At 41.4% G+C, this 27,394-nt stretch overlaps 2 protein-coding genes, 1 non-coding gene and 1 pseudogene across 3 annotated transcripts; 1 reads left to right on the top strand and 3 right to left on the bottom strand.

The window, feature by feature from the left end:
- Positions 1–2,518: 2,518 nt before the first annotated feature.
- LOC137261857 (uncharacterized) lies at positions 2,519–4,620 on the bottom strand. The gene is made up of 2 exons (XM_067799662.1): positions 4,562–4,620; positions 2,519–3,433 (listed from the first exon to the last, which is right to left on the bottom strand). The coding sequence occupies exons 1-2, from the start codon at positions 4,599–4,601 to the stop codon at positions 2,598–2,600; spliced, it is 876 nt and encodes a 291-aa protein (XP_067655763.1). The 5' UTR covers positions 4,602–4,620; the 3' UTR covers positions 2,519–2,597.
- Positions 4,621–9,488: 4,868 nt separating this feature from the next.
- On the bottom strand, positions 9,489–12,112 carry LOC137262096 (uncharacterized; annotated as a pseudogene).
- A 1,751-nt stretch (positions 12,113–13,863) lies between these two features.
- On the top strand, positions 13,864–13,945 carry Trnal-uaa (transfer RNA leucine (anticodon UAA)). Its single transcript has one exon. It is a non-coding gene; the product is annotated as a tRNA-Leu (tRNA).
- A 1,028-nt stretch (positions 13,946–14,973) lies between these two features.
- LOC137262095 (uncharacterized) lies at positions 14,974–18,123 on the bottom strand. Its single transcript, XM_067799873.1, has 2 exons — positions 18,113–18,123; positions 14,974–16,824 (listed from the first exon to the last, which is right to left on the bottom strand). The coding sequence occupies exons 1-2, from the start codon at positions 18,121–18,123 to the stop codon at positions 16,293–16,295; spliced, it is 543 nt and encodes a 180-aa protein (XP_067655974.1). The 3' UTR covers positions 14,974–16,292.
- Positions 18,124–27,394: the final 9,271 nt, after the last annotated feature.

The following is a 27,394-nucleotide window of genomic DNA, read 5'->3' as shown; positions in this document are numbered from 1 at the left end:
GAGTCAACTGCTGAAGCTAACATCAACCCTACACTTCCTGTGCAGCTTAATTTGAACATAATTTAACAAAAATCACATTTAAACACTTGGAGAGACAGGAAGATATGCATTATGTTAAGTTGCTAGAGAGTGCACCATTTCAGTGAGTTATTGAGTAAAGTCTACCACAACAGTGAACCAATGTGAGCTGTTAATTTATGGCTAGATGGGTGATGATCATTTTAAGGGGGGTCACCAATTTTGCTCTGGGGAGGTAGGGGGTGGTCAGCAATTTGGTACACATTTACGCGGGTGAGGGTGTTTTTTACATAAAAATGTTTAACAATTACGCCTAAAAGTATGGAAAGGGGGAATCATTGATTTTGTACATGACATGCAATTACTTTCTACATAAATTGGGTGTTGGGGTTGGGGGTTGGGGGTTGGGGGTTGGGGGACACCTGAAAATGGCTTCGAACATGATCTTAGACGTGAATAGCAAACATGTTAAGCACTGGACGTTACTGTTAAACAAATCTTGTCAGGACTCCTATACCTGAACGTCAATCAACAAATGCACACTTCATTACCTGTGACGTTTCATGAAAACGGACTGGTTTGGAAATGTGTTTTGCATGGACCACTGCAGTGCCAATTTAATTTGTACATAAACGTGCAACATTATATTAAATCATACGGTGCCATGTTGGTCTTTAAATATGTCAAAATGTTAAACAGAAATATTAAAAGAACCGTGCGTATTCAAGTACGGTCGATTCGGAAATGTGGTTCTTAGAAATACACTGAAATCTGTGTGACACTCGATGGACAGCAGCACCGAGTATTTCTTGAATACCCTTTGAAGATATTCAGGGCATTCAGGTCTCACATGGGCCAGGGTATTGACGCATTTGAATATGTGAGTGTGTTAGCACCAAAGCGTTAGGCATTCAAGTGAAACTGGGAATAAACCTATCATGTGTTTTCTGACACGACAACTCTATAGTAGGAGCTGCCACAGACTCGTTCAAGCCTGTTATGTTTTGGAAACCATGAGTGAATCCCGGTAATAGGTTGATTTCATTCAGATCGTTAAAATTCCCCTCTGGAACTGTGTAGCCTGAATTCATTAGTGTTATTATCATTGGAAGTCCGCGTTAGAATTGTTCTCGACTAACGGGTGGGCAGGCTGTATCATGCTCGTGATGTTAATCACTGGATCACCGTTAAAGAAGATACACACACACACACCACACCACACCACACCACGCACACAACACACACACACCACCACACCACCCACCCACCCCACACGCACACACACACACACACACACGCACACGCATGCACACACACACACACATAAACTATTGCTATCAGTATCTAATGAATGTATATTCCGGATGTAATCACCCTCGTGTTTAGTTTTCAGACGAATGCACGCACCAATAACAGCTAGCGATCTCTTGATAGTTCAATGAGTAAACTTTAGTGTAATTAAAACGCCTCTTTCTACTTTCATGAACTGTCAAGTCTCATTTCTCTGTTTAACTGCCGATACTTCTAATGTTACAAGCATCAATGTACGAAATTAGAATACTACTCCTGTCAGTGAACCTTATCATATGTCATTCGCCTCATACGACAGGTACAGCATAAATTCTAACCCAGATTTTCACAGGCCAATACAATTCCTGAGGACATCGTAAACAACACAAGAGGATGTAGATGATGAGGAGATTTATTCGACAAGAAAGGCAACATGATTAATTCCACCAACTGAAGCTTAACATAACATCACATGTCATACTATATGAATAAACCACACATGAAAGTTAATCTTTGCTTTAAATATAATATTAACATTTTCTACACATTATTTTCTTTTGCTAAGATTTGAATGAAATGAAAATTTGTTCGAGATAGATACAAGTTGATCATTACAGTGACAGATATATATTCATCGCCTTAGGATAATCAGTGTTAATCCGTACACTATACAGAAACACAGTCTGTGATAATCAAAACGTTTCCCAGTGTTTGACACACGAGGTGTTACATGCGAAGCTGTCCCGTTAAAGAAGATGCATGGACTAGTTAACACTGGTGGGTATACTGGAACACTGTTAACACTGGTGGGTATACTGGAACATTGTTAACACTGGTGGGTATACTGGAACACTGTTAACACTGGTGGGTATACTGGAACACTGTTAACACTGGTGGGTATACTGGAATCTATCACAAAACATTGTTGGGCTCATACAGATTTTACCTCCCAAAGAAGGTGAATAAGAAAGCACAATATGTACAAATATACAGAACACAGACCGACAGAAATGGTGGAACATATGAACAAACCCAAGAAGCACTGACGATGTCATGCTTATGAGTGGGACCGACATAGAGTTATCTCGAATAAGGCACGACACGCTAACCACGTATGTACGTTGGTGCAAGGATTTATTGAATAGGTTCACAGAATGCGTTGCCATTGGCAGCACCCCAATAACATCTCATTCCAGTAACGACAAATATGATTCCTGAATAACTCCTATATGGGCACTGAAAACCGAATATCAGCAGTTGGAACAAATGTTCCTGCCAAATTTCTAACTCTAGCGCCTATTGGACTGAGAATCCTGTTCACTATTGGACTGAGATTCTTGTTCATGTATCTTGACAGTCTGTGACACTCCGTATTTAAGGTGGACAATGCCGGACACCGGCCAGGTAACGGTCCGAGAGTTGTTGATACCTACATTAGAAAGTTTTCCAGATCTGTTTTTGTCTTTAATGTCTCTCAAAACGGTAGCCACGTCCCCCTGGACAGTCATCACGTGTCTCCTCTCACCACGGGTGTCCCGTATGACTGCAAGGACCGTCCCTTTAAGTTTCACGTCCATTGAGAACTCATACAGACAACTCGTCTCCTCTATTGTCAGTTCAGCTACAGTGACGACATTACTTCTGGAGGTGATTTTTGTGTCCACTGACCACTTGACCTTACTTTCAATAGTGTTCTGCTCCTCGTTATCCACATACAGCCGATGTCCAAAGCTGGCCTCTGCTTTGGAAGGTTGGTAAAGATCTGGAGGAAGGGTAAGTTCGATGCCGACGTTTATATCCCTGGAGAAACCTTTGGTTAGTTTGGTGGTTGCTGTGGAAACTGTCTCCTTCTCAGCCCGGAATGTCTGTTCTTGGTCTTCCTTGGTGCTGTTGTCGTATTTGGAGTCATAGAGAACGTGTACTTTGGTGGGAGACACTTGAACTTTCGTGTATTTAGGCGTTAATGACGTAATCTTCACTCTATCCCACTTCAACTCGATATCAGCCTCTGTAATCTTCAACTTTCTGGAAAGCAAACTTTGTCTGGGAGTCTTGAGGTAGGTCGTCCATACCCAGTCCTTGAACATCGTACTAATGTCTGCAACTTTGGAGGACGTACCTGAAACTGTAAACAGTATCATATCTCAATTTTCCATACTCAAAATGTTTCAGATTGACCCGACCAACTGAATACTAATTCATCGCTTGACCGTCTCACAACTGGTAGGGTCAGTTATTGTGAGGGGTGCATCTTTATCAGTTTGTTGTCAACATATCCGAACAGCCGAGAAAGGATCGACACAGAACATTCTTTGCTCCCCCATGTACCGAAGTTAACTCGACGTGACGTTTGTGCCAACTGACCTTTGTCAGTTGATTGTCACCATCTCCCAACAACCGATCCGCGAGACAAGATCCCCGACTGACATTCTCTGTCCCCGTTTAAATGAGAGTAAATAGACCTATCGTTTGCGCCAACTGACCTACCGGGTCATGCATATAGGTAGAGTAGCTCAGGTCAAGCCGAACAAGCTGTATGCAACAGATAAAAGCTTTCGTATTTCCTGCGCTATTACGAATTGTTTGGTGCACACAATTGTCATAGATACAACCACTTTTCACAGATGACATGTACATCTTTACGTATGTCTATGTGTACGTACAATGTCGGTAACTGCCTAGATAAAAGGCACGGTAGACCTTGTCGTCAAAAGCGTAGATATTCACGATTAAGAATTGAGTTCTTTCAATTGGCTCACGGTGGCTCACGGTGTCAGTCACTGGATTGTTTGGTCCAGTCTCGATTATAATCAGATCGCTGTCGCTGAGCAGGTGTACAGTGTAAAACACAAACATACGTGGACACTGAGCACATATTTTCAACATCCTTATTAGTTTCATGCTTTAAGGCGACACTCTCTAAAATATGTTCGATCCATAGTTGTAACCCTGGTGATAGTTTGTGCTCCGTCAGTCGTGAAAAGCTACAAAGACATGCATCAATGAAGACAAACGAAGTCTTACATAACAACTGTGATGTCACGCTATTGGTTTTCGATCAATTCTTTTGCCTGTGGGCTGCCTCAACGTCAGAGGTGGCATTACTGCTGGCTTTTGCACAAGTGATGTGAGACGCAACGCGGGAGTTTGACACGGATTGAGAGGTTAAAAAAATTACATTGCGTTACATATAAATACGCATAATACACGCACACGCACACGCACACGCACACGCACACGCACACGCACTGACCTGAGGGTGCATCAGGAAGATAAGCCATATTGTGTTGCATTATGCCACTACCGTCCAGGTGTAACATCAACCATTAAATACTGAGGGGGTGAGCTAGACCATTCATTATATAGCCCAGCTGCATCACGTGTCAGACAAGTATATCACCGTGTAGCGTGTACCTATATCTGGTGTCCACGAACTGTACTTCTAACGTGTGCAACTGAGGGTATTTCCGAGAAGATAAGGGCGATATTAGTTTCAGTTACAGCGGTTAACCCTATGGAAAGGGTATCTACAAGTGAAGACACTGCATTTCGTCTAATTCATGGAGACAGTGCATAATGATTACAGTCAACCCATGGCAAGTATATCAGTTGAACCAATAGAAGAGTACATTACTGTGCAGTTTAGACACACCATGCATTATGAAAACGCCGTGGCTCGTGACGTTGATTGACATAATGTAGTGATATCAAATGAATGTCACGTGGAATGTGTTAAGTCTTTTAGTGAATCGAATTCTAATTAAAAATCGTAAATGACCCCCTGATCTGCTTCGTCAATAGTGTATGTATTTCAAAATATATGTAAGTAAATATTTCCCGAGTCATGAATTATTATTTCTCATTAACCATTATTTCTCTTTCTATAACTGAATGAAATATGGGATCCTAGCATTTTTGCATATTTTCAGGATCTATCAGCACGGGTAGATTATCATGTATGCACACACGCACATTCACGCATTGCATACACAAATGGTTAGCTGGTTAGTGTTTTTTTTGATGTTTTTTTTGCTTTAAGTCGCACACAGAATAATTTCAGTTATATGGCGGCGGTCTGCAAGAACATTGATCAGATAACTCAATGGTCAACGTCATGAGCATGGTTTCCTATGGTGAGTGAGTCTGACCACACGATCCTGTTCACGACCAGCGTGAGTTGCTGAAGATCAATTCTAACCGGGATCAAATATAGATGTGTATGTTAAACTGCATAATCGGACATTTTTTTCATACTTGTAAACACCCGTGAAGGTCCCGGGGTAGAACAGACCTTCAGCAACCCATGCTGCCATAAAAGGGGGCTATGCTTGTCGTAAGAGGCGACTAACGGATGGCCAGACTCGCTGACTTGGTTGACTCATGTCATCAGTTCCCAATTGTGCAGATCGATGCTCATGCCCTTGATCACTGGATTGTCTGGTCCAGACTCGATTATTTACAGACCGTCGCCATATAGCTTGAATATTGCTGAGTGCGACGTAAAACTAACTCACTCATACTTGCAAACGTACAGAAAATGTGTGCGAATTTATTATTATTAACAGGGCTTATATATCAATATTACATGCAGTACATTGACGAGCGTTCTAACAACCGTTCACTTACAAGTTGAATGTATAATCGATATCTAAGTTGCTCAGCGCGTGCAGTGTCGTATCTATTGGTTACAATGTGAAAGCTTTGTGTGCCGCTAACACAGTTATTAATATTTCGGCGATTCCCCTCGGGAATGGTAATGCCAGATAGGTTGTACACAAATATGTCTGACGACTTTGTTGAACACTGGTCTTTGTCGCCGTCCACGTGGCAGAAAGACGTTGACGTTCCTAATATAGAGCTGTCGTGTCAGATATCACCTGATAGGTTTGTCCCAATTTTCGCTTTAATGGATAACGACCAGTCACATATAGAAACAGATACATGTATTTCATGTGTTCTGACTTATGAGGCACGTCCCATAACCTAGCTCAAATCGTGTTCAGGAATTACTCGGTACTGGTGCCATTCTGTTATGTTGAACACGTTTTGCTATGTATAATACTCTAAATGTCATCCAGATTTCATATTGAGACTTGTTGCTATTTAACGCCGTATCCTGTTCTTGAGTTTTGGTCAGACACCTGTAATTTCTGATATGAACAGTAACGGGTTACAACACCATCGAATCAGTGTGTGAGTGAATAAATTAATATTTCACGTCACGTCGACATACTTTCAAGCATATCGTGACTAGAAAATACATTAATGATATCCAAAGACTTGCCATGTGTTAAAAGTGTGACAGCAATAATGATGTGACAACTATGATTAGACATTACAATATATATGAATGAGGGGCAAGCACCGACAGAAACGAAAGAAAATACGTACCAAGGTTAAAATGTTATGGACTTTGTGTAACACAGGCACACAAATATTAGTTGATAATATTTATTGTTGCCAGCAACTCATGCTTGCCGTGAACGGCGACTATGCTTGTCGTAAGAGGTGACTAACGGGATCGGGTGGTCAGGTTCGCTGACAATTGTGCACATCGATGCTGATGTTGTTGACCACTGGATTGTCTGGTCCAGACTCGATTATTTACAAACCGTCGCTATATGACTGGAATATGGTAGAGTGCGGCGTAAAACTAAACTCACTCACTCATTTTATTGTTGCCACTGCGACCATCAAGAGCAGAAACACATACTAATAGGCCTCAAGCCCATATCTAGTGTTCCCCGCCCTGATATTGCTGGAATATTGATATAAGCGGCGCAAGACTAAACTCACCCACGCACCCACTCTGTGTTTAGAATTTGAGTACATTTATCAATCAGTCAGCTATGCTTTGCCCTAGATATCAACATGCCGAGCAAACTGACGGACCTGGATGACGTCAATAAAAAAGTGGGCGTGGGCGACATTTGCTAAAACGAAAGGACAACACGACTACAACGACTACCAGCTACACGTGGTGTGCAACCATCATCGGAGACGCAATAGTGCAACCTGAAACATGTATCCCTAACTGCGTCTATGTTGAGGGAGACGTGGTCAAGTGGTCAGTTATTGGTAAACTACACGTCTCGCATGGCGTTTCACAAGAAATGGACCTTGCACAAGAGCAACTACCTACAGAAGTGGATTCCAGAAACTATGTTGGACTGGCGTAAAACTGAATTTTTCATATGTTATATCAAGGGGATTTGTTGATGTCAATAATGGATATTTATCTGTAAATTGCTCAAACAAAATTGATTGCTTACACAAAGCTGATTGTTCAGTTACTTAAATGAACTGATTGTACAGTTACTCCTATAAAACTGATTACCGTATAGTTACTTAAACAAAACGTGTTCTTCCGTTTTTCAAACTACAGCTTCTTGTTTTGAAACAATAATATACAATATGGATGCCTTGGGATACGGCATAGTGAAAGTGTGTTCAGGTGAGAAATGACGTGGTGGCATTTGTATGATAAACTTCAGTAAAAATAAGGTACAAACAAGATAACTGTGTGGAAAATGTGGTATCTAAGTTTTCACATTAAAGGCGGGTGCTCATTCTTCAATAATGTGTTTGTTAGTGTGTTTGCTTGGCGCATGTAAATTTTTGGTTGTTGTTGGTGGTGGTTTTCGCTAGAGTGTTTTTAAAATTTGTCTGACAGGGAGAGCGTCATTTCAAATTTATCTAGATTGGTGAACATCTGTGTTCATTGAAGTTCAAACTGGCTATATGTATTCTGATGGCATCCTCTACAAGTCTGTTTTAGCAGATGTACACCTTTATATAAAGTATCAAGGCTATGTGCTTCTTCCAGTCTATTGTTTACTTCCAAGCAAAACAGGAAACTTTAGTCGAAGAAGTGTGTTTTGGTGATAGAGTGAGTAAGCGGTGTTTCTTCGCAGATATAGCACATGTGTCTGTATATATATTGTACGCAACTGAAAAGAGCCTTTCATAAATTACGACGGTAGACTGTGTGTTACAGGCATCTCTAAAGCAGTTTAAAACAAATCGAAATACAAACATTTACAAGAAACATGATCATCCCTAACTAAATATATCACATTATATATATACTCCAGTCCCATCCATACTGGAAACAAGCCATTCGTCTAAATGAGGAATTTAGTTGAACGTGGACACCAACTGAGGGGATCAGTATCATATATGGTATGTGACATATATCACTACAAGTAAATGATGCACAAACAAATAGAAATGTAGCCCCTAAACACCTTATAACAGAAATGATGAGAATTGTTCGTACAAACACAGTGAAGCAAGTATAAGGACATATGGGCCACTGAGCTATTACTTTTGAAACAGTATGGTGATGAGATGATGAGACTGACTGCCAAATGATCTTCCTTCCAGCCACACCAGTTCACGGGGATCCGTTTGAGGTCAAAGAAGACAGCCATCCACAGCATTACTTTGTCAAAACTACTTTGTCAACACGCAGCCCTCATAACATCGCATATGATTGATTGGTTTGTTACACGACATTTGTAGAAACGAGATCTTTCTTTCATCGATCTCATATGAAATGAATGAATGTTTGTTTTTAAGACTGGCGTTGCTGCGTTGATACACATTACTTTCACGATCACGTGACAACGCCAGGACAAAGTCTATTTAGAGCATGGGTATTACCGAGTTGTAGTGAAGAAATGCGTCTGTGTGTATGTGTGTGTGTCTGTGTGTGTGGCAGTGTCTGTGTCTGTGTCTGTGTGTGTGGTATTGGTGAAACCTGCTTAGGGTGGAACACTTTTCCAATGTTTTTGCTGGAACTGTAAACCCGAAGAGGTACACGTGTCAGCATTTAATTATCATTCCAAACTCACTGTCCGGGAATGAAGGCGCACGTCAAAGATGATATGAGCAATGACGTGCTACCCAAACATATTTTATTCACAAAGTAATAATTTCACGTGTACTGGATTTTCATCTCAATATGTAGGGAGAGACTGTAGAGTGTATCTGCAAAAGTGCAGGTGCGGAAGGCAAGAAGACACATATTTTACATCACATTTGAAAATTCTCCCATCTCTCTAACTCCCTCTCCCTCTCTCTGTGTGGGTTTGTGTCTCTCTCTGTGCGTTTTTTTCTCTCTCTCTCCCTTTAGCACAATTTGTGTAAAACAGGAATATGTATTTTGTGCACAAGAATTAAAAGAAGGACAAATGTAGACATGACAGATCCATCTTAGACATGGTGACCCTAGAACCGGTTGAAACGCTCTGGTTATCAATCGTAAGGTTGACAGGTTGTGACGTTCTCTTAGACGTGTTGAGTTGGTGACCTTCTGGCTTCTATGTGACTCCGCTCCACGACTGTGGAACGTCACTTGAACAGGTGCATACTGGATTCTGCACTGTCAGGTACAACAACTTTGGCAAATAGCGAATAATAGAAAAGGAGAACATGACATTTTTTCTAAAGAGAGCTGTTCCAGATTTGTGCCTCCAATCAAAGCATTGACTGGCAATCAAATAATGTCTTCCCAAGAAAATTGTCTTAAGATTGGGCAAATGGCCGAGGTCCTTCTAAGGTTTAGCTGTTATGTGATAGGTGTACATGTTGATCTCGTCTAACTTCGTTGTTGAAGATTAGCAGGAATTAATTTCAGGCCACCATGATTTGCAATCAAATCGCACGATAATGGGAGGCAGCTTTGAAAAATATGTCCTTCGTCGTCATTGGGTTCCGGTTAAGTGACTTTCTTCAGATTTGAAAGAACATCGGGGGTCGTGTTGAGTTGATTGTAGGAGATTGTAAGGAACTAAAGTTTAGTTTGAGATGCGAATAAATCCCCCTTAACACTATTTTCCGTTAGTTTATTGTAGCCCATGTCTAGCTCCGCCAGTTTGGGAAAATGCTTTCAAACGTCGGGTACCTGAGTTTCCATTCTGGACATAATAAATTTTGTGAGAGTGTAGTTTGAGAACTACAAGTGAGTGTCAGTGAGATGCAGGAATTCAAGTTGTCTTATGTAGGCAAACTGACGACGAGCACGGGGTTCCTGAGAAGGACCTGGCACTGAATCTGATCAGGCCTCTCCCGAGAGTTCGCATAGTGTTGTTGTCCCACTGAGAAATGACATTACCATTTAGAGCCAGGTCTTTGAGGGCATACAGCTGTCTGAAAGACAGACTGAGGAAGAGAGGTCAACCGACAGATGACCATACTGAGTTTATTCAAGGTTACTACTTACCCCAGGAAAGTGTTATCAGCATCAATAGATTTATTGTATCCAGGACTAACACCTCGACACAAACATGGGTAAGGTGCTGGACAGGCGTTGTCACGTTGTAGAAGAAATGATGACACACAGGCGACGTAAAACGCCATCAGTTCCAAACTATTGGAACACAGAGGAATCTGGAGATAAAGATGGAACATGAGTGTTCATACGCAGAGCACACGGTTCGTTATGCAATTAATATTCATATGACGATGACGTAGCACGTTTTCTCAATAAGCGTTGATGTTAACGAAAGACAGAGCAGCACGTGCTTATGTGCGTGTGTGTGCGTGTAATGAGGAAGAGATAGTGTGTGCTGTTAGAGCATTTGTGTGAGAGAGACATAGAGAGAGAAAGGAGAGAGGGCACTGCCAATGCCTCGTGGATTTCGATCCTAATGATAGCAATCACAACAGGATCAGTAAAGTTAACATGGCGATGCCTGCTCAGTTTATAGCTTCTTTATTATAATTTTAAGTACGAGGAAAATAGTTTATCTATGTAAGAAAGATATTTTGTTTGGTTAAATGGAAAATATTTGGTTTTGAAAAAAATCACATACAGTACAGACGTCAGTAATGGGAGACGTCTTGACTTTCATAGCATGATATAGTTTACACCAGGGACAAGTTATGGTATTTAGGCATCATTATACCAACACTGTACTCGGAAGTCATAGTTTTAATACATCTCAACTACCTTGAGTCCTGGTACCACAAGACCGCTCCTGTTCTTATCACGCAGTCATAGATACAATGGCATAATTAATAGGGCTACACCACACCTTCCATCCAATTTGCAATACGATACTAGTCTATATTATAATTACTAACGAAAACCATAAATGAATCCTACCATCGTGTTAGTGTGAACGTAAAGTTAAAGTGTACAGCAGGACCGTCTATTCCCATTCATCCGGTGAAGATCTAAGATGAAGTTAATGGGCCCTGTTTTATCTACTTCAGGAAGTAGACGGGTGGTGCGGTACGCAAAGACGAAACACATGTTATAAATGATGACAATCCCTAAGCATCCATCACATCAGGGCCCACTTACCCAATTCGACATAGGGATATAGAGGGTGTTTTGCTCATTAGAGCCGGTGCCACAACACTCACCAATTAGGAAAGTTTATAACACAGTAAGGCATTTTAAATAATACTTTTTCTCTGTTGTTGTTGCCCTGAGCGAGAGAGAGGGGCAGTAGTTATATATTTCACGAAAACTATACTGAAGAGGGAAAACCCTTTCTCTTACCATCACCACATACATGAACTGGGAAGACGTGGGTTCGATTCCCGACATGCATACAATGTGTGAAGCTCATTTCTGGTGTATCCCTTCGTGATATTGTTGGAATATGGCTAACGACGGCGTAAAACCATACTCACTCATTTTGTCTCATACACATTCACACACCTCTATTCACAACAATGAGACATAAGGTGGTATATGGTATACTTCAGACAGTACATAACACGAAAACACGGTCTCACAGAACAGAATCATCTTAAATCTTGATTTGAGTATGTGCACCAGCAGTGACATGATGGCCTAGATCATTTAATTTGAAAGCCAATATTTGTCTTCGATGATCAAATTGACATGTAATTCATAATGGTTTAAAGATCAGCCACTTATGCTAAAATGTTTTGCATTCCTGCCATCGGGAGAGGGGTGTGTGTGTGTATATATATATATATAGTCCTAATTTAACATTGGGAAGGAGGATGCTCGCTGGTGTCTGCCGGGACTGGGGCTGGGTGTAAAACTGGACAAGACTGATAGACAGCTTGCAGGACATATTTAGTCACAAGTCTGAAAGTGGACAATCATCAGTTCTATCGGCCAAGTCATTGTCCCCCATCCATGCAACAAGCATGCCTTTACGTGTGGGTGATGCTTGCATGCTTAACTAATGCTTTGATCATCCTGTCAAACCCACCATGTCCATTTGAAATGTGTGTTCGTTTAATGATGTCATATCATATATGTGTGTGAAGTAAACGGTTTCTTGAAAACAAACCGTCATTGCGTTTTGGTTTCAGTTTCTCAAAGTCGACATATTGAAGGATTTGATATCGTCCAAGAGCATGGTACTGTCGATTAGACTTCTTTTCAGAAGGAGCAGCAGTCCTAAGTCATCGAGGAGTTGAACGTCTTCATCTTTCTTCATCAGATGCCACCTGGCATCAGTATTTCTTCTTTTCGATAACCCTGTGCCTAAAAACGTTTCTTCCATTGTATCTGCCATCTCGAACCTGAGACAAGTCAGGTCTGTAAACTGAGACGTCTTCTTAAAGTGTTTTAGATTGGAGCTCAGTAACCTCACAACTATGATTAAGAAAGATCAAGAGATTAAAGCAGTTGTTGCCAATCACACAACCTTAGGAATTGTCGTTTGTTATCTAAATATTGATTGATTATGCTGATATTGCTGATCTTACCTGCTTTTCTTCAGAGGGGAGCTATAACAATCGTCTTGAGAGCTATAACAATCATCTGACTTCAGAATATATGAGGATGATAAACATGATTCGTGTTTCACTTTATACTCCTTGAAATCACTGAAACTCACTTTCAGCCAATTTGTCAAATAAATTGTCTATTTTATTAGACAATTTCAATTTACAATTTGTAAATTATCTGAAACTGGCTGACTGTAATCAGTGACTGTAACATACATACCTTTCAGTTTGTAATCCCACTAATTTCGTATAACAAGGAATACCTCCACTCCATGACAAACTATAAGATCCTTACTTACTTCTCTACATGTTGTTATGAGGCAGTTTTTCACAAACAATGTGCACTATCAAGCAGCTCGCCATCAACAAAATGTTTGTATTTATGTGAAGTTAATGGCAACAAGTTGCATATGTTTGCATACATGTGTCGCTATAAGTCGACTTCAAACAAATGATACCGGTGGTCATGTCATTGTACAGCAAAGAGTCACATGGCCAATTTACAGAGCGGTAGATGTTACAGCTGCAAATAACCTTGGGAAAACCCACCGAGTTATAAATAGACAGGATCACAGTGACATGGCTCAAACAACACCCAGCTAAGTATTCCAGTCATGTACTCGTGTAACAGTAAGAGGTACTGGTGTAACTGTAACGAATACTGGCATTATTTGGGAATAATTTGATACCCTGGATAACATTTTATATGACTACAGACTTTCAGACCTGCTAAGGTGGAAATGTGGAACTGCCCTCCTGGGCATTGTGCAAAAGCAACTGGTCGATTTTTCATTGTCATAAATAGCTAGAATTGCTCGTTAACGTTGAACGGGCGAGGCGGCCGAATGGTTAAGGCGATGGACTTAAAATCCATTGAGGTCTCCCCGAGTGGGTTCGAATCCCACCCTCGTCGACAATTTTTCATGGTCGAGGATGATGCAGGATTGTGTGAGATTCATACCAAGATATTTAAAAAAAGGATAAAGTACCTTGTGGATCTCTCAAAGGCAGAAGGTGGTATTTTCTGGTTATGAGTGAAAGAATCCTGTTTTATCTACTTCAAGTGATATGATGGCCTAGATCATTTTATTTTGAAAGCCAATCTTTGTCTTCGATGATCAAATTGACATGTAATTCATGATTATGGGCCTATTCCAGAGAAGTTTAAAAGCACCATTTTCCAGGACGCCCTGGACATGTTCAGGGTCGTACCATGGATGGACCTCGGGATCAAAGCCACAGGCATGGTGAAGACGATAATAACAGCAACGAGCCATGCTATCATGTCTTAAGATGTGCTGTTTGTGCCAAGGAAGGGCATCATTATACCATCGGCCACTGGTTGAACAGGTTCAGATGTCGTTATTGACAGGGTCCGTGATACAGCGGGAATATTGCTGATTGCAGACTAAGACACAGTACTTACCCATGCAAACACGAAACACAAGAATGTATGGACGAACATATAAGTTCTGACGTAGCTAATTGTTCCGTGTTTTTTGTTCTAGGAAGTTTCCTGAAATGCACACTGTCAACCCTGACTTTCACGGTTTTGGGATCTGTCCTGAAAGATTAGACAACAATGAAAAGATCAAGCTAGATCCCGAGTGGAACGGAGAGGAGCGTATAGGAGTGGAATGGAGTCGAGTGGAGCGGAGTGATGTGGGCTGGGGTGTAGGTGAGCGATGTCATGTTGGTTTGGGTGGAGTGTAGTGGAACGGAGAGGGTGGGTGTAGCGGAGTGATCCCGTTCCGCACAATATACCGTTAATATACATTAAGGACATGTTCAAATTTTGCTTATAAATCGTGCACCCTGATTGCTTAACGTAGTCTGAGACGTCTTTCGTGAAATTGCTTTTTTGTGTTATAATACTTTAAAACTTTTTATCTGTCTATTTTGAACACATGTTTGCAATTGTTGTAGAAATAAGAAAGTAAAGACAGTATAAACGGTTTTTATTGTTATTAAGTCTGAATGTTAAGAGTTGCTGCAAATGGAAAAAACTGATAAAGTTGAAGCTGAAGGTTAACATTACGCTGTACATGTGTGCTTATGTATCCGATCAGTTGCACTAGTCTGGATACATTGGCTTTCATTGATCCAGCTCGGGTGAACGTCGCATGGCCTGTATACATGCATACCCCATTCTCATCATACTGACATGAGTTAGCCACCACTTTTATCACCTTATGCCTTGTGCCAGGCACGTTAACAAACATCAAGTACCATCCTTTTCGGATTTGTTTCGGCCATCGGTCCAGGGTATTTGTCAAAACAGAATATAATGCACAACACTCTAAATATATTGACAATAAAAAACGGAACTATCGGAAGCGCTAGAAAAAGCTCTGTAATCGTATCGTCACCTGAACTCTATGTTATTGCTCATATACTTCGATACATGAAAATGATAAAAAAGTATGATGAAAATACAAACATATCCGTGTTTCATTGTTTTTAAAAGTAAACATACATGATGTGCTTTGTGAATGAAATCAAGCTTATCCAAGATACAGTGACATTAATGATGCAACGCCCAAGAAAGTGACATGTAATCAATACTGGAAACATAGCAGTGTTTTAAATATAGAACTCTTGGGAAATGATCATTATCATGATAACAAGCATTCAGACTGATTTTGAACAGTTACGCAAATTGTTGTTACTTTTCCTCTGATCCAGAGTACTTACATATTCGAGAAATAGAAATATGTTTCCATGATAATAGACGCCGTTTCTAGCTTCCTGAATAAACTCTTTTCATTCGAACATTAGATAGGTAAACGTCTCCAGTACGCATTGATAACGGCGACGTTCAGGCTTCCCAAATGAACTTTCATGGGGTTTTCTAAACACCTTTTAAATGACTTAGCTGCACGTCTGTCTGAAAATAAATCGAAAAGGTCGACTTTGGCAACTGAGCCACTTTAACCAGGAAAAGTAATACAACACAATATTATTTTAAGCCTTGGAATCCTCAAGTTAGGTTTTGTTTGTAATTCTGATAAAATCATTGATGAGGACAGTCTGCCTTGACACTTGACCAGAGAAACAAGTAACTGAAAACGAACATCTATCTAAAACGGCACATGATGACATGCCTCAACCATGTCAGCAATCCTGGTCATCCCGTTAATCGACAAGCGCTGACGACAAGCATGAAAAAAACCCAGCAGTAATGACGGTAACGCTGTTACCATTTGGAGTTCTTATGTATTACACATTAGTGTGAGGGTTTGATTTTTCCCCCAAATCCATCACTCCCCCTTATCTATTGGTTGTACAGGCGATACCTTCACTTTCTGGGACACGCCAAACCGGAAGTCACATTTGCCCGTTACAGGCCATGTGACCTTGCCATGTTTTATCTCAACATCTCTAGGTACAGACGTTGCAGTTCCTGCTCGACGATCTTCAAGGATAGTTGCGACATCTCCATCAATCGTCATGGCAACAGATGTCATACCCTTGGTACCCTTGATCACTGCAGTTATCCGTCCCTTGATGGTGACCTTGACCTCGAATGTCCAACTCGAAGCTTGTTCCTCAATCTCAAGCTCTGCCAGAGTGACTGACTTCGGTTTTGACGTCACCGTTGTATCTGTGGCCCACGTCATTGACTTTTCGATGGTATGCTCCTCGGCAGTTTCAACAGTGTAGTTGAGACCAAACCCAATCGTTGCCTTGGCGACGTCAGCAGGTAGGGATAACTCTAGCCCAAAGCTTCCTTCCTTAGAGAACCCCTTAGTAATGGCGGTTGTAATGGTAGCGTTCGTCGTCTTCTCAGCTCTGTAAAAGAGTGGGTGGGTGAGTGAGTGAGTGAGTGGATAGGTCAGTGAATTGGTAATTGAGCTTGGTTGAGTGAGTGAGCGTCGTTTTTCACGAGACGGGAATTCAAGAGGTGGTTTAAGTCTTTGATAACAATGGAACAGCATATACTCCTTTGATCACTCTTACTGGTTTGTATTACAACGGGGTGCACACATTAAATGAAACACTGACAACAAGTTAACGCTCACCACGTACCACACGTGCATTTGTTTCAGTGTTCCAACTACTGCTCTTACCCCTCTGTAATACAGACCAACAATTGCGATTTGAAACTATGAAGGTTCGTTAAACAACTTTTATCCTAAGTTGATTAAAATTCTGAAATTTAGATGTAGAATTGGCAAGGCGAAATTATGAGGATATGCTGTCTTAATCTTCACTAAACTTTTTTTGTATAAAGTGAAATTCATCGGTACGATTGCACGACAAATAGACAATGGCATTATTCCAGCAATAGTACACAGTGGAACACCAGAGATGGGCTGCAGGCAATATACCAATGTGAGGAATCGAACCCGGGTCTTCGGCGAGGCTTTATCGGGCTACCCTGTCGTCCCATAAACTCCCAGAAGACAAGCTGACCAAAGCGGTCACCCATGCTACTACACCTCGTCGCCATCATTACTTCACCTACACCATGCATCCACAAATTAAGGCCTATATTAAATACCCGCACTCTTTTCCAAACTGTTACCTCTCACACTTCCACTCTCTCTTACTCACGCTCACACATTAACTGTAAGTCTGACACTCTCTCTCTCTCCCACTCCCACTCTCCCTCACTCACTCTCACACTCACTCTCACTCTCTGTCTCAGGCGCTGCCTAACACACTTACAGACGCTCTCTCTCACACACACACTCACTCCAACACACACATTCTGTCTCTCACACACACCCAAACAGACACAGTTCTGTGCACAGAACAACATCACATGGACGTTTGTACTCCAGCAATAGTCAGACGAAGATATTTTTACCTTTGTCTTTGTTGATCAAGCCGACATGTAATTTATCATGGTTGAATGATCAGCCGGTTAAGCTGAAATGTTTCGCATCGCACTCGTGGGAGACGTATGTTTATAAACAGAAACAGCTGGAAAGACCGATAACTAAAAATAGATATGTGTACATGCGCACAAGGGTTTTCGTGGAATCATTGCTGAAATGTGTCCCACTCGGTTTCCTACAGATTTATATATGTCTTTCAGTGTGTTGTTCCACAACCTGTGTACAACAATAGTTACCTCCACTCCATGTTCCCCAAATATGGTTACATACTTACATACACAGTTTTATGAGGCAGTGATAAACGTTTTCCAACAATGTATGTACAAAGCTTGGTCAGCTTGACCTGATCAAGGGAATACGATTGCATCACATGGTCGTGTCACAACTGGTTGGGCCTGTTATTGTGAAGGGGTGCACATTTGTCAGTTTACTGTCAACATATCCGGAAAGCCGAGGCAAGATCGACGCATAGCATTCTCTGTCTCCTATTTAACGAAGCTAACTCGACGTGCCGTTTGTGCCAGCTGACTTCCTTGATCATACATATGTAAAGTAGCACAGGTCAAGCTCGCCAATCTGTATTTTGTGCAGTTAATTCAGTATAAAAACATGAATGCATTTATGTAAAGTTCATGGCATTATGCTGCACATGTTACCGAGTGTGCCACTATAAGCCATATGTGATTGCTACCATCATATGAATTATGCAGGTCGTAATGTAATTGATCAGGAAGGCGTCACATGTCCAATTTTGAGTACGGTAGAGTTCACTGCGGCAAATATCCTTGGGAAAGCCAAAAATGTTATAAATAGACGTGATCGCAGTGCCAAGGCTCAAACAAAAGGAGGCTTATTTTTTTAACTGAAGTGCGATTGCAAAGAGGGTGTGTGTTTAAACGATAGCGGAGTAGGTGGTGTCTTATTTAAATGATTGATTTTAGTGACGTTGGGGCGAGGTAAGTTTGGATTTGCAGAAAACGCTATACTTGCATGAACAAATAATTGTGATAACGAAGAACAAACGTTCCATTCAGAGTCTGGGACTGCGATTACGTGCGAGCTAAATATAATGTTTTGGGAATTACAAATGGGGAAATCCCATCCCATATTTCCCAATGGTATAAAAGAACGAGATCACCAAAGACGCATCACTCTGAGCTAGAGAGCGGCGCAATACGACAGTGAGGGTACGTCAAGAACATGCACCAAAGAATCATAGACCTGCAGGAACTTTTTCAAACATGGGCTTGGACTCATTACGTATATACAAGTACCGGTTTTTTCGCAAATCTGTTCAGGTCCAAACTGAAGTATAAACACGCAGACATTGAGATTATTTGGGAAAATATAAAGACTACTCTCCAGCAAACCAAATATGACAGGCTGCCAGAGGCACTGGACTCAGGAACAAAAGTGGCCATTGAATCGGAGTATGACAATGATACAGACAACGACCAGACTCACAGTTTCAAAACGGAACAAGAGACAGAGTCTACAGCTAGTGTCACGCTGACCAAAGGCTACAGCAAGGAGGCGAATACTACCATTGAAATGGACCTTCCGGACGAAATGTCCCGAATGGCTGTTGGCGATCAATCTCAAGATGAGCGAAAGAAGCAAATGGCGACTGCCAGTTTCGGAAACAGCATTCACGTGGCAACGGATGAAAACAGTGTTGTGAGGAAGAAGAAGACTTGGTCTGTGGATACAACGATCGTATCCAAGAGTAAAAAACAGACCATAGCCAAGTTGGAGGTGGAGGAGACGAGCGCAACATATGAATTCACCAGCGCCATCAAACTGAAGGGAAGAGTGGTCGCTGTGATTCGGGACAGGAGAAACAAGGAGAAAGTTGTGCAGGTGGTTGAAAACGATGTGGCGACTGTTCTTCAAGACATCAATAGCAGAAATGGTGGCAGTATGAATGACTTGATATTTGACACTCCCAACCGCACTGTCTACTTGCCTGTACAGGGCACTGTCGTGTTTAGGTATGGCGTATCACAGAGAGTGAAAGTTTCTTATGGAAAGGACGATGATACAGCAAAATCCCAAACAGGGGGAACCCCAAGGGTATACCCATCTCTTGCCTTGGTACGTGTATCGTAACTGTTATTACTGCCCCCTGGGAGAAGGTTAGTGATGCTCAGTTCAGACAGGTAATATGTTGTGCTCATATGTTAGACAATATGTTACATTATGAATCAGTGGAGAAACAAGCACTGACTGATGCATGCAAATGTCTCGAGCCATCACCTGATCTTTCCTGTAGCAGTGTAGTCAAGAATGTCTGAACTTATGCTATATGTGTGACTAATATGGCTATTATAGGATATGTTTTTATATTGTTGGGTGTAAACTGATATTGTCACAGTTATCATAGTGTAAAGCACTGAACAATAGATTCAACTAAGACTGTCTATGTGAATTTGTATGTCGCTGCCGCCGTGATATACTTTTGTTCATACTGTACCGCCATAGAATAGTTAAACCTTTATGATGCTCCAATACTGCCGGTGTGAGATTTTCATTTATTTATTACCGGCGTTGGTATGTTTTGCATGTCATTAAGAATCTATTTTTCGTAATTTCAAATAAATTTGCACATTGTGTATCTCTTCGTGTTTTGTCTTTTTGTGCACTTCGAAACTACCAGATGTAAATGATAGACTGACCTAGTTGTGTGAGGTGCTGCACTTCCTTGTAAAGAATTGTGGCCCGTAGGCGTACCATTTGGATGGTTTGTCTGTTGTTTAAGGCTGCACTCAGCAATATTCCGGCTTTATGGCGGAGGTCTGTGAATAATCTAGACTTGATCAGTCAATCCGCCTTCACATACCTGGAGCTGATAACCAACCAAACAACCAACTATGTTCGTTTGGTTGCATCACTTTTCGGACGCGGTAAGCTTATACGATAGGATGAAAGCGTAACTGCGTTCCCACAATGTGGGGGTGATGTAATACCTGTGATAATGATGAGACTTGTTTTTATATTGTGGTTTGTACTTGAGTATTATACCTATTAATCTGTACCTCCATGAACTGTGTATAACAATGAATACCTCCACACCACTGAAAACTGTAACATCCTTACTTACTTCTCCACATGTTGTTATGGGGCAGTGCACTATCAAGCAGTTCACCGTCAATAAAACATTAAATTTTGTATTTATGTGAAGTTAATGGCAATGTGTTGCATATATGGTTGCATACATGTGTTACTATAAGTCAACTTCAAACAAATTATACCGGTGGCCATGCAATTGTACAGCAGAGAGTCATATGGCCAATTTACAGAGCGGCAGAGGTTACTGTTGCAAATAACCTTGGGAAAACCCACCGAGTTATAAATAGACATGATCACAGCGACATGGCTCAAACAAGAAGCGGATAAGTATTTCACCCATCCACTCGTGTGAGATTCATACTAAGATAATGAAAGACGAACACACTCATTCCCCGTGCCACACACACACACACACACTCACTCACTCACTTAAACACTGACTCCCTCTCTCCCTCACACACACACTAACACTAATTCCATGTGCCTCACACATACACACACTTACAAACACTGATTCTCTCTCTCCCTCACATACTCACTTTAACACACACTCTCTCTAACAAACTCAGTACCTCTCTCCCTCTATATATCTCTCTATACACACTCACTCTAGGACACACTTTCTCTCACTGTAACACGCTTATTCTCTCTCTCTCAAACAACCTCATTCAACCTAACACACTCATCCTGTCTTTCACACACACTCACTCTAACATACTCAATCTGTCTACTCCACACACACTAACTCCAGCACACCCATTCTCTCTTTCGCGCACACATTCACTCTAACACACTCATTCCCTGTGTCTCTATCACACACACAAACATTCACTCTAACACACTCATTCTGTCTCACATACACACACGTAAACACACTGACTCCCTCTCTCTCTCCCTCACTCAGGCTCACTATAACACATTCATTTCCTGTGCCTCACACGCACACTCACTCTAACACGCTCATTTTCCCTCCCTCTCTCTCTCTCTCTCTGACACACACACACTTAAACACGTTGATTCTCTCTCTCTCTCACACACACTCACTCTAACACACTCATTTTCGCTCAAACACAGACTCTCTCTAACATACTCATTATCTCTCTCGCACACACGCTCACTCTAACATACACACACACACTCTCTCTCTCTCACACACACACAAACAAACACACACTCAAACACACTCATTCTATCTCTCACACACACACTCAAACACACTCATTCTATCTCACATACACTCACTGTAGCACACTCATTCTCTCCATGGAACGCACTCATTCTATCCCACACGCAACCTCATTCACTCTAACACACTCATCCTGTCTCTTTCTCTCACTTACTCACTCACTCATTCTAACACACTCATTCCCTGTGCCTCACACAAACACATACTCACTCTAACACGTCATTCTCTCACTCATTCCTTGTCACGCATACATGCAATTAAACACACCTATTCTCTCTCCCTCGCACACATCCACTCAAACACACTCACTTTGTCTCTCTTACACACTCACTCTAAGCCTCATTCTCTCCCTCACACATTCATTCTGTCCCCCTTCACTCACACTCATTCTCACTCTCTAACACACACACATTCTAACACACATATTCTCCCTTTCATGCACCCTCTAAGGGGCGGTGGGGTAGCCTAGTGGTTAAACCGTTCGTTCGTCACACCGGAGACCCGGGTTCGATTCCCTACATGGGTACAATATGTGAGGCCCATTTTCTGGTGTCCCCCCGCCGTGATATTGCTGGAATATTGCTAAAAGTGGCATAAAACCAAACTCACTCACTAATTCACTCATGCACCCTCTAACACACTCATTCTCTCTTACACATACATTCACTCTAAAACAATACGCTCACATCAAAACCCTCATCCTCTCTCTCGCACACACGCTCACTCTACGACTCTCTCACACACTCAGTCTGGCACACTCATTATCTTTCAAACACTCTTTCAAACACACCACGCCGCCATTCACATTCACTCTAACACACACGTTCTCTCTCTCGTCTCTCTTACATACACACCCTAACACACACATTGTCTCACCTCTCTCATATATACACTCACTTTAACACACATTCTGTCTCACATCTCTCACATACACACTCACTTTAACACACATCCTCTCTCATCTCTCTCACATACACACTCTAACACATACATTCTGTCTCACCTCTCTCACATACACACTCACTTTAACACACACACTCTCTCTCATCTCTCTCACATACACACTCACTCTAACACACACATTCTCTCTCATCTCTCTCACATACACACTCACTTTAGCACACACATCCTCTCTCATCTCTCTCACATACATACTCACTCTAACACACACATTCTCCCTCATCTCTCTTACAGATACTCACTTTAACATACCCATTTCCATCTCTCTCTCACACATTCATTCTCTCCCCACACACTTACTCTAACACACTCATTCTGTCTCTCTCTTTCACTCACACACACCTTCACTCTCAGTGAGTCTCTCTCTCACACACACAAGCACACGCGCGCGCACACACCAACACAATTCTGTGCATAGACCAAAGTCACATGAACGAAATCGATTTTACCTTGAAAGCTAGTCTTTGTCTTTGTTTCTTCAAATCGACAAGCAAGGTATTATGGTTGAACGATCAGCCGAGTAAACTGAAATGTTCCGCATCGCATTTGTGTGTGTGTTTATAAATAGAAATAACCACGACACTGGGAAGACCCAATGACTAATAACAGATATGTGTACATGCACACACGGGTTCGTCGCTGACATGTGTCCCACTGAGTTGAGACAGATCTATACTTACCTTTGAGTTTGAAATTCCACAACCTGTGTATATCAATGGTTACCTCGAGTTCATGTTTTCTTACTTATGTAGACACCGTTATGGGGCAATGTGAAACGTTTCCCAGCACTGTATGTGTTTTCTACAAATAATGTGCAGCGTAAGGCATTTCGCTGTGAATATAACATATTTGTATGTATGTTACGTTAATGACATTAGATGTGTCATTACATGTATAACCCTATGTGATCACTAACACATATGACTAATGCCGGACGGTCATGTAATTGATCAGCAAGGGACACACTTTTGTACGTTTTCCAACAACCTTAAACAACGTATGTACAAACCTTGTTCAGTTTGACCTGATCAAGTGAATACGATTGCATTGCATGGTCGTGTCACAACTGGTTGAGTGTATTATTCTGAATGGGTGCACCATAGTCAGTTTATTGTCAACATATCTGAACAGCCGAGACAGGATCGACGCATAACATTCTCTGCTCCTCTATTTAATGGCACTCGACTGTGCCAACTGACTTCCTAGGTCATGCATATGTAAAGTAGCACAGGTCAAGCTGACCATTCTGTATTTTGTGCAGTTAGTCCACTATCAATAAAATACATGTATTTATGTAAAGTTAATGACAATACTCTGCACATGTTACCGAGTGTGTCACTATAAACCATATGTGATCACTACCATCATATGAATTATGAAATTAATCAGCAAGGCGTCATATTTCATATTTTTGAGTGCTGTAAGGGAAAACCCAAAGAGTCATACACAATCGTGACCGCAGTGACGTTGGAGGGGATTGAGTTTGGATTTGCATAAATCGCCATAGTTCCATGAACAATTCATTGTGATAACGTTGAAAAACGTTCCATTATTTCGCAATGGTATAAACGAGCGACGGCACAAAGGCGCCTCATTCCAAGCTCGTAAGCAGCGCTATACATCAACAAAATGCTTCAAAGAATCATTGATCTGCAGGAGCTTTTTCAAACATGGGCTTGGACTCATTACCAGAACACGAGTATCAGCTTTTTTGCCAAGATTTTCAAGCCCAAATTGAGGTATAAACACGCAGATATTGAGATTAAATGGGAAAAATTAAAGACTACTCTCCAGGAAACCAAATATGACAGGCAGCTAGAGGGATCGGACTCAGGAACAAAAGTGGCCATTGAATCGGAGTATGACAATGATACAGACAACGACCAGACTCACAGTTTCAAAACGGAACAAGAGACAGAGTCTACCGCTAGTGTCACGCTGACCAAAGGCTACAGCAAGGAGGCGAATACTACCATTGAAATGGACCTTCCGGACGAAATGTCCCGAATGGCTGTTGGCGATCAATCTCAAGATGAGCGAAGGAAGCAAATGGCGACTGCCAGTTTCGGAAACAGCATTCACGTGGCAACGGATGAAAACAGTGTTGTGAGGAAGAAGAAGACTCGGTCTGTGGATACAACGATCGTATCCAAGAGTAAAAAACAGACCATAGCCAAGTTGGAGGTGGAGGAGACGAGCGCAACATACGAATTCACCACCACTACGAAACTGAAGGGAAGAGTGGTCGCTGTGATTCGGGACAGGAGAAACATGGAGAAAGTTGTGCAGGTGGTTGAAAACGATGTGGCGACAGTTCTTCAAGACATTAATAACAGGAATGGTGGCAGTATGAATGATTTGATATTTGACAGTGACAACCGTTCTGTGGAACTGCCTGTACACGGTAGTGTCGTGTTCAGGTACGGGGTGTCTCAGAGAGTGAAGGTTTCCTATGGAAACGACGATGATGCAGCCAAATGCCAAGTAGGGGGAACCGGAGAGTTGCATTCATGTACAGGATAGCTGTTTATAGTGACCTGGGGGAGAAGGTTCGTGATGCTCAGTAAAAGGAAAATATGTTGCACTCATGAAGGAGAACATATCATTATGAATCGGTGAAAGAAACAATGTAGTAACTTTAATGTATATGAAAGTCTCGAGCCATCCATCTTGTCTATTCAAAAGTCTTTCTTCGGCAGTGTAGTCAAGAATTCTGAACTGATGCTGAAAGTGTGACTACTATGGTCAGTTTATGCTGTCAGAGTGTACAAGCCTCGGAAGCAAAGTAATATTGTCACAGTTAATGGAATCGATGCTGGGAATCGATCCATTGAGAACAACATTGTCTGACAATTTCCAAACATGGACTTTGCTCTTAACATTAGGACGATTTATGTGAGATCTTATGTGATATACCTTTGGTTGTTGGCAATAGATAGCCAGGTTTATATTTTACCATCAACTACTAGTTATACCTTAATGATATTCTAATGCTCTGTAACGTTCCTATACTCTGTGATGCTTTAATGCTCTCTGATGTTCGAATACTCTACGTGTTGCACTATTTATTGTAGACATGTTTAGATGTTATTATATACTTTTGAATAAATTTCCCCATTTTGTAGTTCTGATTGGTCTGCCTTTCTGTGAAGTTTAAAATTTGCATATGTATATGGTAGACTATACGAAGTATTGATGAGAGGAACAATTGACTGATTGTGAGTTGCTGCAATTCGTTGTGAAGAATTGTGGCCCGTAGGAATGCCATTTGTTTTGTACTAACTTAAGTAACCCATGCATGTCCTAAAAGGCGACTAACGGGATCGTGTGGCCGGACTTGCTGATCAAAGGATTGTCGCTGTCGTATAAGAAGAATATTGCGGTGTAAAACAGCAAACCAAACCGATTTATGAGTCAACTGTTGAAGCCAACATCAACCCTACACTTCCTGTGCAGCTTAATTTGAACATAATTTAACAAAAATCACATTTAAACACTTGGAGAGACAGGTAGATACGCATTATGTTAAGTTGCTAGAGGGGTCACCATTTCAGTGAGTTATTGAGTAGAGTCTACTGCAACAGTGAACCAATGTGAGCTGTTAATTTATGGCTAGATGCGTGATGATCATTTTAAGGGGGATCACCAATTTTGCTCTGGGGAGGTAGGGGGTGGTCAGCAATTTGGTACTCATATACGCGGGTGAGGGTGTTTTTTACATAAGAAATGTTTAACAATTACGCCTAAAAATATGGAAAGGGGGGATCATTGATTTTGTACATGACATGCAATTACTTTCTACATAAATTGGCTGTTGGGGTTGGGTGTTGGGGGTTGGGGGACACCTGAAAATGGCTTCGAACATGATCTTAGACGTGAATAGCAAACACGTTAAGCACTGGACGTTACTGTTAAACAAATCTTGTCAGGACTCCTATACCTGAACGTCAATCAACAAATGCACACTTCATTACCTGTGACGTTTCATGAAGACGGACTGATTTGGAAATGTGTTTTGCATGGACCACTGCAGTGCCACTTTAATTTGTACATAACCGTGCAACATTATATTAAATCATACGGTGCCATGTTTGTTGGTCTTTAAAAATGTAAAAATGTGTGTGAATTAATGTTAAACAGACATAATAAAAGAACCGTGCGTATTCAAGTACGGTCGATTCGGAAATGTGGTTCTTAGAAATACACTGAAATCTGTGTGACACTCGATGGACAGCAGCACCGAGTATTTCTTGAATACCCTTTGAAGATATTCAGGGCATTCAGGTCTCACATGGGCCACGGT

Source organism: Haliotis asinina, chromosome 14 (genome assembly GCF_037392515.1).
Source record: "Haliotis asinina isolate JCU_RB_2024 chromosome 14, JCU_Hal_asi_v2, whole genome shotgun sequence".
In the NCBI taxonomy this organism is placed as follows: domain Eukaryota; kingdom Metazoa; phylum Mollusca; class Gastropoda; order Lepetellida; family Haliotidae; genus Haliotis; species Haliotis asinina.
Note: the sequence above shows the minus strand (reverse complement) of the source record. Positions and strands in the feature narration are given on the sequence as shown.